Source organism: Schistocerca cancellata, chromosome 1 (assembly GCF_023864275.1).
Source record: "Schistocerca cancellata isolate TAMUIC-IGC-003103 chromosome 1, iqSchCanc2.1, whole genome shotgun sequence".
In the NCBI taxonomy this organism is placed as follows: Eukaryota; Metazoa; Arthropoda; class Insecta; order Orthoptera; family Acrididae; genus Schistocerca; species Schistocerca cancellata.
This window is the reverse complement of record NC_064626.1, coordinates 1,089,914,174-1,089,925,648: the sequence shown is the minus strand read 5'-3', so window position 1 is coordinate 1,089,925,648 and position 11,475 is coordinate 1,089,914,174. Positions and strand designations below refer to the sequence as shown.

The following is an 11,475-nucleotide window of genomic DNA, read 5'->3' as shown; positions in this document are numbered from 1 at the left end:
TGGATAACGGTATAATATAACATTTTAACCAGTCAGATATTTGGCTCGTACTTCCGGCCTGAACAAATGAATTACCAGTTGGACACCTGCGAAGAAATCCTGCGAAGGCGTTATCGAGGCTTGCCCAGCTTCGGAAGAGACTGTTAGTAAACACGAATGAAAAAGCGTTTTCAGCAGTGACAGTTATTAAGCCGGTATAGTGAATATCTGGTCGTTTTAGAAGAAATGAAGACTGTAACATGCTTGTTGCGATCAGTTGTTAAACTGTGAATAATGCAATGTCCAAGAAGACGACGCGGCGTTTTGTGTAAGTATTTGTTCTTACTTCTACAATAAGATGCTAAACTTTTGATATAGATTGGTAATGAGCTGACATTATTCGATGACCATGAATGAAGCGATGTATTATATAAACACGAAATTAAACTTCAGGATTTTGTGTAGTTCAATAAATAGCTTGATCAATCAATAATGCTTGCATTGTTTGATATTGTGATGTTTTGCTGTTAACCAGTTACTAACCCGTGAAAGTCAAGTGATATCCGTCCGTCAGGGTATTAATTTCTGCCATTATCTGAAAAAACAATTATTTGCATATGCCGATTTGTCGAGAACTGGAAGGTAAGAGGTACTGAGAATTGTTACTGTGTGGATAGTTATGAAACACACATCCAAAATAAAAGTGCCCCATTTTAAATTATTTCAGTTACGTGTTTAACTCAGTTTTATAGTCTGCTTAGTGAAAAATTTTGCTTGTTTCGATTGAATGGAAATAAAGAAATGGGGGCCAACTTTCCTGTAACGTATACCGCGATGTGTGGTCTGTGGGACCCCTATGTTGGAATCTAGATTTAAAGCGGCAGTCATTTGAAATTTTTAATTTAATTTGTATAACTTTTATTTATACAGTTAGTTGAGTGTTATCTAAATATTCCTTGTTGCTTTTATTGCGCTAAATGTAGCCTGCAGTAGTTCACTTTGTGTCACACAAAATCGCGCAGTTTCTTGCGCCCCCCTCCCCCTATTTTTTGTACTCACAAATTTAATTTTTCGAGAACTGAATTTTACATTCTAAAAAATCAAATCATCTCTGTAGTGACTAAATTTTCACTTGAAATTAATTTTAAACTTTCACATAAAATTGCATTTGATAGGTACAAAAAGAAAGTGCAAAACTGACATTCGATGCTGGAATTAACATTTGATTTTAACTAATATTTAAATATTTTCCTATGTTGGCATGTCCTAGTTCATGAACCACGGGCAACGTAAGTGGTCCCGACAGTCGGGATACCAGTTACTTTGGAATAAGGCTGGGCATCTCGGATATATTCTGAGTCGTGGTCACCTTTGTGCTCATATGGCAAAGACTACCAAATCCACCGGTTAGTCCCTCAGCCGTTAGGGGTAAAACCCAATGGGACTTGGGGCAAGTAAGGCTAGCAACCTGCTTCCCTGGTACTTTAAATATGATGCTGGCAACAATCAGAGCAAAATGCCTCGGACCTTTGGAGGTGACGGAGTCCCACCTCTAACTGACAAACCAGGGACTCCTAAGATACAACTTGGCAAACAAATGGTAATGAGATGGGGAGCTATTAATATCAATGGGGGCTACTCTGGGAAGAAGGTAGAGCTGGCAGAGGCTGCAAGTAAGATGGGGCTGGACTTTTTAGCTGTTAGACATTCGGGTAAGGGGTGAGAAAGAAGAGGAAGTGGGAGAATACAAGGTCTACCTGTCAGGAGTCAAAGCAGGAATACCACAATGGGGTGTAGGGCTTTACATCAGGAAAGAAATGGAACCCAGCGTAGTTGCAATAAGGTATGTAAATGAACGACTGATGTGGATAGATTTGACAGTGTCTAGCAAGAAAATTAGGATTGTGTCAGTATATTCGCATTGTGAAGGGACAGATCAAGATAAGATGGATAGTTTTTATGAGGCACTCAGTGATGTAGTTGTTAGAGTAAAGGACATGGACAGTGTTCTGCTCATGGGTGATTTTAACGCCAGGATTGGAAATCAAACAGAAGGGTATGAAAAGGTTATGGGTAAATTTGGAGAGGATATGGAGGCCAACAGGAACGGGAAACAACTCTTGGATTTCTGTGCCAGTATGGGCTTAGTAATCACAAACTCCTTTTTTAAACATAAGAACATTCACCGGTATACTTGGGAAGGCAGGGGAACCAGATCTGTCATTGACTATATAATAACAGATCAGGAATTCAGGAAGGCTGTGAGGGACCCACGTGTACTCAGGGGATTCTTTGATGACACTGATCATTATTTAATCTGCAGTGAAATTGGGATTGTGAGGCCGGAAGTGCAGGAGGTCAGGTCCATATGTAGGAGTATAAGAGTGGAGAAACTTCAGGTTAAGGAAATCAGGCACAAGTACATAACAGCGATCTCAGAAAGGTACCAGTTAGTTGAATGTAGTCAATTACAGTCATTGGAAAAGGAATGGACAAGGTACAGGGACACAGTACTAGAAGTGGCTAAAGAATGTCTTGGAACAGTAGTGTGTAAAAGTAGGATGAAGCAAACAGCTTGGTGGAATGATACAGCCAAGGCAGCCTGTAAAAGGAAAAAGAAGGCGTATCAAAAATGGCTACATACCAGAACCCAGGTAGACAGAGAAAGTTATGTTGAAGAAAGAAACAAAGCCAAGCAGATAATTGCAGCATCCAAGAAGAAATCGTGGGAAGACTTTGGAAACAGGTTGGAGATTATGGGTCAGGCTGCTGGAAAACCATTCTGGAGTGTAATTAGCAGTCTTCGAAAGGGAGGTAATAAGGAAATGACAAGTATTTTGGACAGGTCAGGAGAACTGCTGGTGAATGCTGTGGATGCCTTGGGCAGATGGAGGGAATATTTTGAAGAGTTGCTCAATGTAGGTGAAAATGCGATCAGTAATGTTTCAGATTTCGAGGTAGAATGGGATAGGAATGATGATGGAAATAGGATCACATTTGAGGAAGTGGAAAAAATGGTCAATAGATTGCAGTGCAATAAAGCGGCTGGGGTGGATGAAATTAAGTCGGAACTCATCAAATACAGTGGAATGTCAGGTCTTAAATTGCTACACAGGATAATTGAAATGGCCTGGGAGTTGGGACAGGTTCCATCAGACTGGACAAAAGCAGTAATCACACCAATCTTTAAACATGGAAACAGAAAAGATTGTAGCAACTACAGAGGTATCTCTTTAATCAGCATTGTGGGTAAAATCTTCTCAGGTATTGTTGAAAGGAAAGTGCGAGTATTAGTTGAGGACCAATTGGATGAAATTCAGTGTGGGTTTAGGCCTCTTAGAGGTTGTCAGGACCAGATCTTTAGCTTACGGCAAATAATGGAGAAGTGTTATGAGTGGAACAGGGAATTGTATCTATGCTTTATAGATGTAGAAAAGGCATATGACCGGGTTCCTAGGAGGAAGTTATTGTCTGTTCTACAAGATTATGGAATAGGAGGCAAACTTTTGCAAGCAATTAAAGGTCTTTACATGGATAGTCAGGCAGCAGTTAGAGTTGACGGTAAATTGAGTTCATGGTTCAGAGTAGTTTCAGGGGTAAGACAAGGCTGCAACCTGTCTCCACTGTTGTTCATATTTTTTATGGATCATATGTTGAAAACAATAGACTGGCTGGGTGAGATTAAGATATGTGAACACAAAATAAGCAGTCTTGCATATGCGGATGACTTAGTTGTGATGGCAGATTCGATTTAAAGTTTGCAAAGTAATATTTCAGAGCTAGATCAGAAATGTAAGGACTATGGTATGAAGATTAGCATCTCCAAAACGAAAGTAATGTCAGTGGGAAAGAAATATAAACGGATTGAGTGCCAAATAGGAGGAACAAAGTTAGAACAGGTGGACGGTTTCAAGTACTTAGGATGCATATTCTCACAGGATGGCAACATAGTGAAAGAACTGGAAGTGAGGTGTAGCAAAGCTAATGCAGTGAGCTCTCAGCTACGATCTACTTTCTTCTGCAAGAAGGAAGTCAGTACCAAGACTAAGTTATCTGTGCACCGTTCAATCTTTCGACCAACTTTGTTGTATGGGAGCGAAAGCTGGGTGGATTCAGGTTACCTTATCAACAAGGTTGAGGTTACGGATATGAAAGTAGCTAGGATGATTGCAGGTACTAGTAGATGGGAACAATGGCAGGAGGGTGTCCACAATGAGGAAATCAAAGAGAAACTGGGAATGAACTCTATAGATTTAGCAGTCAGGGCGAACAGACTTAGATGGTGGGGTCATGTTACACGCATGGGAGAAGCAAGGTTACCCAAGAGACTCATGGATTCAACAGTAGAGGGTAGGAGGAGTCGGGGCAGACTGAAGAGAAGGTACCTGGATTCGGTTAAGAATGATTTTGAAGTAATAGGTTTAACATCAGAAGAGGCACCAATGTTAACACTGAATAGGGGATCATGGAGGAACTGTATAATGGGGGGGCTATGCTCCAGACTGAACGCTGAAAGGCATAATCAGTCTTACATGATGATGATGATGATGATGATGAGAAACAGAAAGGTCCACATCTCAATTGTCCTGAAGCTCTTTCTGTGCATGAATATCATGTTTGCTAGCATCACTGGCTATAGTAAAATTGTCAACTTATTCATCTATTTCTTGATCTATATCACTGACATCGTCTTCCAGTCGCTGATCAACAACTTAACAATTGTTAAAACTCTCTCGTTCCTGTGAATACATTTTGCTTTATATCAAAGAAAATAGGCACTTAGTTCAGGGAGGTGCAGTCTAGGAGACCCCAACACATCATTAACATGTGTCAACAACAAACAGAGAAGGGGATAATGCAGCCAGTAACAAAACATTGTAGGGCTGTCAATTTAAGGAGGATATAAAAGCATTCACCAGAACTAACCTTGGAGAGTGAATTTGAAAATTTTTTGCATGGTCTGAGAGACCGCACCATGTGAGTTGAGGATTAAAAGTAAATTCCAATAGTGAACAAATGCTATATAAATACAAATATGGAGGATGGATCAGCCGTGAAGAGAATGGAGAAGCAGAGCAGAAAAATGAGTAAATCAAGACGAGGTAGACCATTACAAACAGATGATGCTAGTATTTCAGAGAATAGAATTTGAAAGTACTCATGCTAGGTGGAGAAAGAAAACTAACTGGAGAGTTGGAGGGGAAAAAAAAACTAACTGGAGATTGGCATTGGTGTTAGTTTGTCTGTCATTCACACTGAATAACAGATTGGTAGGCCTAGTGGTATGCTGCTGTAATATAAACAAAACTTTCAAGTTTATTGAATGTCACTGTTGTTGCCCCCTGTTATTTTGTATGTTTTGCCATTGGAGCAGTCTGGAATGTGTGGTGCTGTAAGATATACAACAAAGCTTTTGTATGACCCTAATAAATTAATAATTTTTATTGCCTTTGTTTTGTTAGATTTTACATTCAGTACCCAGTCATTCTAACCTATGGCATGTGCCACTGCATGCATGCTGAATCAATAGATCGAAGTCCAAGGGCAGTTTAGAGCCTGCACATTCTTTTAATGTCCAGTCAGGAGGCATTGGAGAGGGGCCATGTGACTGTTTCCTGCATGTGTCTGCAGAGGAGTGCTTGTCCACCCATTTACGTTGATGATAAACATACAGAATGTAGGTTAAGCCCAAACTATTCCTTTGTAATCCAAATCTGCAATAAACATAGTCATTATCTTTAAACATATGACTCCCTTTAGATGCCCACATCCTTCCACATCCTAACCAGGACCCACTGCAAGTCTTCAGTTCATTATGCATCTTAAACTTGGACAAGAACTATGATGGTAAGGAAGCATGAGCAGGAGTTCAAAGATTGCCAACAGGTGTATTATTGAGCCTGGACACATGGTTAAAAGTCATCAATTATCAGTCAGAATTAAGATGTGGGAGTAAAGTGAAAATGCATCTTCAGCTGTTTGCCAAAAAGATTCTAGGGCATTTGCTCAGCACCAAGACATACATATGTCTCATATTTGTGTTGTGTATTATGGCACTAATAGTGACAAGAATGATATTCAGTGTGATAACTAAATATTTCAGGAGAGATAAAAATCTACTTGCCAAGCAGCAGCAGGAAAACACACACATAAAAGATATTAAAATTTGCAAGCTTTCGGAGCTAATGGCTCCTTCTGGCAGAAGGGTTAAAAGGGAAGGAAGAAGGGCAAAGGAAAAGAACTGGAAAAGTCAACCAGAACCCCAGGTCGGGAGACTTACCAGATGTGGTGAGAAGGAAAGACTGATAGTTGGGGACTGCGCCAGATGAGATTTGAAAATTTGTGGGCCACCTTTAAGGTGGAATATAGGTTAATATGCAAAGAATAAATTTCTCCCAAAACATTGTGCACAAGTTAATAAATGCAAAAAGCTAAGTGCTTTGCATGTGATACAGGTGGGAGGGACGGCAAAATAATAGACAGGTCAGAAGAAAAGAAAAAAAAGATATAGAAAACTAAAAGGGAAAGAGGAAAGAAGTAATTACCGAGAAGGAATGCTGAGACTGAAGAAATCAATGTAAATTATGGCCAGTTGGCTGCTAAGAGCCAAGAACATGTTATAGTGCCAATTCCCACCTGCAGAATTCTGAGAAGTTGATGTCTGAGAGGCAGGAAGGGGGGGGGGGGGGGGAGAAATCAGATGGCAAGTGTGTGGACACAGGCACCAAGGTCTGACTGTCATGTTGTAGAGCAAGCTCTGCAACAGGGTAATGCCTCCAGCATGCACTCTCCTATGGCCATTCATCCTAACTGGCAACTTTATGGTGGTCATGCCAATGTAAAAGGCCGAACAGTATAACAGCTGTTATATGACGTGTCATTTCACAGGTGGCTCTCCCTTTGATTGTATATGTGTTGCCAGTTACATGAATGGTATAGGTGGTGGTAGGAGGGTGCATAGGGTAAATCTTATAGCAGGGATGGTCACAGTAATCTCTTTCTTGCATGTGCCCTATCTTCCATTTTCAAGCTCTTCAGTTCTCAAATCTCATCTGGTGCAGTCTTTCCTTCTCATCGTGTCCCGTAAATCTCCCCAACCTGGGGTTCTCGTTGACTCTTATGGATTCTTTCCCTTTTCCAAAAATTCACCAGTCCTTTTCCGTTGCCCCTCTTCCTTCCCCTTAAACCCTTCTTCTAGGAGAAGGAGCCACTAGCGCCAAAAGCTTGCAAAAATTCAGCATTACAGAAGCGTCAGATTCCATCCATCTGCTTTGACCTATGACGTCACCAGTAAGGCAAAAACAGCTACTTCCAGCATATACAAAATCGTAACAATGATGTCACTAGATATGCACACCAACATACGTGGATAAAAATAAAAATGACACAATAATGTCTCACTCCAAAAATAAAATGAAACTAATGGACAACGTTAGAAAATTGAGGGTTTGTGGTGGGCACAAGCTAAATATACGACAATAAAAAAACACCACACCATCCCAAAACAAATAACGTAACGAAAAATTAAATTACAACATTCCGCTGCAAAAACAAAACCATGGGAACCAGATATTTCCCTTGAATAATGTAGCTCAACTGCAGAAATTGAGACAGAAACCAACACCAACAACTCCAAAAAGTGGACTCTGGCATTTCCCTATACCTGTATAGCCCAACTGCAGTTATCAGTACCAATAAACCAGTACCTACAGCTTCAAAAAATGGAACCAGAACCCCAACAACTTAAAAACCCAAATACTTCAGCTAAAACGCAACCAACCTACCATAAATATATAATGGGCAAAACATCACTATTACTATAGAATAAAATAAAAACAAAAATTATTTACCAATAAAAGCCTCTGGTGATATCACCCAGGTTGGCCAACACACACACACACACACACACACACACACACACACACCATGTAAAAAAAAAAACTCCTCAACTCACCACCCTCGGCCTATACATCCTCCCCACAGCCCAGCAGCCCCCACACCTACAAACAAACCTGTGAAATGCCCCTCCAAACTGTGATTCATCAGTTTCAACAACCACCCCTTGGCTCACCCAACAAGCCTCTCAACCAAAAGAAAACCAATCCGAAACAATTCTCTCACTCACACCAGTCTCTTGCACACAAAAACTTTGAGTGCCAATAACAAAAATAATAAGTAAGCAAGACACTCTCCCTCGTGATCAACCTAGATTTCTCGAACCAGGTATCATGTCGTACCGACTGCCAGATATTGTCGTACCGACAGCTCCACTTAGTCATGTCCCTGGTCCGAGCCACCAGAACTCTCTTCAATCTCATGTGGCACCTAACACATTCAGCAATAAGTCCGAGCACCTGTATGACAGACATCATATCACCACCCATCGCAGAACATAATGATACCCTTGTGAACTTCAATGTCAAATCAATTATAGCTAACAAAAAAGAACACACTGCAAACATCACACAAATCTGACCTAACAAAAATGCCAAAAAAAAACCACACACACACACACACACACACACACACACACACACACACACAAACAAAAACCTTATTAACTCACCGAAAACTCTTCCACAACCCATGTTATTGCACCCGTTATCTAAACCCAAAACCATGTAGCACAATGCAACCAAAACTCAAATGAACCCAATACCACATGTTAAACTCAACATGTCCACATACACCTGGGGGCACCACCAAATACAACAACTCGGACATCCACAAAAACAACCAACTCAAAATCACTGCACCATAGTGACGTCGCACACCACAACATGGGTCAAACCCGACAGGTGGAATTGGGCACTTCCACTGATGCCATACTTTAATACCTTTCATGTGTGCTTTTTCCTGCCACCGCTTGATGAGTAGATATTTTTATCCATTTAGTGATATTATATTTTCAAATATTGATTGTTATCGTTGAATGAAATAATTAAGATGTTCAGTTAATATTCTGAGGAAAGTAAGAGTTCAAGGGTTTACGGTGTCTTCAGTAAGGGGGGTCCATTAAAAAAGTTGATGCGAAACACCAATCTGGACAATTGGGTTAAGATGATGATCTTGTAGCTCACAGGCATTGTCTCGCCACCCAGTATGGAAACATTACTTGCTGACAGTTCATGAGCCATCAAAATGTGTTTACTCAGCTGCCAGAAAGTGATGGGAAGTGTGATAAAATTGCATGAACCCACACTTTGCTAGCTCATGTTACAGTAATTTAGATGTTAGGCTCTACATTAAATGTAGGTATTAGGCAACATTTAGTTGCTTGATACCCTGCCCATCATGAATTGTGAAGAATTTTTCTTTTCAGGGTAGTTCTGTGGGAGTTTTCATTGATTGACTTCACCAAGTCACATCCAGACACTCACATTCTAATGTTACCTGGACTCCAGGTTACTGTTAGTCAGTCTTATCAGCACAACAAATTTTTTAAAGGCATCAAATAAATAGGAAGGCAGTAAACAACCAGATCACTAAAAGTTATCTGACACTATCCATATCAAAAACAAATTAATCAAATCATATCTTCTGCTGAAATAAGTGATAAGATTCATGATAACATTAATGATTTGTCAAGATCAGCACTCAGCACACAATGTAAGAGGTTATGACATTGTAAGTGCGCTTTAGTCAACAGACCTTCAAAAACAGGAAACTTGATTGCTTTTCTTTGGGCTTGAACCACAGTGGCGCAAAATGTGTTGAACCTGATCATTTTCCTCCGTAGACCGTGATTATTATTTATTTTCTACTGTTGACCAATTCTGGCTTGTGTGCATTTGAAGTAGTTAAATTATCGCCATAATTGTAATGAGTGTCTTGCCTTGCATTATGAAACATTAGTTTGTAGACAAACAACAATTGGCTGTAAACAACGCAGAATGTTGGTCATTCAAAATCCAACTCACGTTATTCTCACAACACATACTGAAAGCCGTGGATCAGGGCCGTCAAATAGTGCCTCAGGGAAGTATTTTTCACCCTTTGCTGTTCATGTTGTTTGCAAATGGCCAAGTGGCCACTATTAATAGTAAATTTGGACATAATGCAGTTGTGTATAATTGATGTACTATCTGGAAAAGCAGATCTTAATTAGAAAGTGGCACAAAGACTGGAAACTTGCTTTACAACTTCAGAAATTTAAAATTGTTCATTTAATGAAATACAGAAAAATAGTGTGCTACAACTATAACGTCAATGAGTCACAGTTGCAGTCAGACCATATGAAGTGATCCAATGAAGGTTGCTTGACCATTTTTAATTTTTTTTTTTTTATTATATTATTGAGAAGTCATTTGTAAGTGCACGACGGTTTTTCAGTTTGGAGATGTTATCGTTAATTTGAATATCTCTGTGCTGGGTTAAGTTACAACATTGCAATTGACGTAATTGATTTTAGAAAAGTCTCCTCTACAACATTGTTTATTACACTGAATTCAAAAATAACATTTGAAATGACCTCCAAAGTTTGGCAATGAAAACTTAGAAAATCCAGAATGAAATTTTCACTCTGCAGCGGAGTGTGCGCTGATATGAAATCCACTATTTAGACCCAAAAATAACAACCAAGGAGTGATTTATCAGAGTGTAACTTTTTCTGTAGTTAGATGTCATAAATTACTAGTCTTAAATAGAGTGAGAATGCTGACAATCGTTTCCTTAATTTTTTATAAATTTTTGGAATTTGAAAATCTTTATCTTTTGTAATGTTCAGGGCTAGTTATCTCCAGTGGGACTGAATATAAAAATTTGATTTGTGCGCCTATATGATAGCAAAGTACTGTAAAAATTTCAACATTGATATTTGACTGTGAACAAAGACATGAATTTTTGAAAACGACAAAATACTTCTTATTATGCTACAATTGATCTTATGGATGTTGCCTATTTATGTGGTTTATTGTAACATTGTAACAAAATTTAGTTGTAACATACACTTAGTTAATACTGCGATCATTTGTTTAGTCAGCATTATTTATTTCAATAATAAAATATTAAACAATAGGAACTTTTGTTTATTTCTATGTTAAAAAAATTTGCCCATTTAAATCTAGGTTTATTCTCAGTTTAGCACATTATTACAGGTTCAAAATGTTACAAGTAAAATAATAATGTGAAATTTGTCTGTTGTTAAAAAGGCTACAGTTTTGTGCATGACTTTAGTCCTCAAGACAAAAGTATACAGGAGCTCAGTGGACAGACTTGACAGATTTAAAAGTCTGCACAGGAGCCCAGTAGTCAGTGACAAGTCTGTATATGAATTGTACAGCACCACTACATTTGCTGGGTGTGGCATTGTTGTAAGCATTTTGTTGAGAAACCTCTCTTAGAGCGGATGTACATACTCCATTGACAGTGCAGAATATTTTATCTGCTTTTGTTGCAAGTGTAATGTTTAATTAACTAAAATAATTTTAAAATTTAATAATAAATAAATTTGAAAGACTAACTGGAATGTGATAAAATGGATGAAAAGTGCTCTAT

At 39.0% G+C, this 11,475-nt stretch overlaps 1 protein-coding gene across 5 annotated transcripts in view; it reads left to right on the top strand.

Annotated features, from left to right (window-relative positions):
* The first annotated feature begins 49 nt into the window (after window positions 1-49).
* Window positions 50-11,475, top strand: part of LOC126091235 (uncharacterized) — a 133,416-nt gene continuing 121,990 nt past the window's right edge. For 4 of the 5 annotated variants that reach the window (XM_049907046.1, XM_049907049.1, XM_049907047.1 and 1 more), the window contains exon 1: window positions 51-307. In XM_049907046.1, the coding sequence (XP_049763003.1) occupies window positions 279-307 (29 nt within the window). In that variant the 5' untranslated portion in view covers window positions 51-278. Of the gene's footprint in view, window positions 308-11,475 lie in introns of all 5 variants that reach the window. The other variant, XM_049907048.1, reaches the window with a different exon arrangement.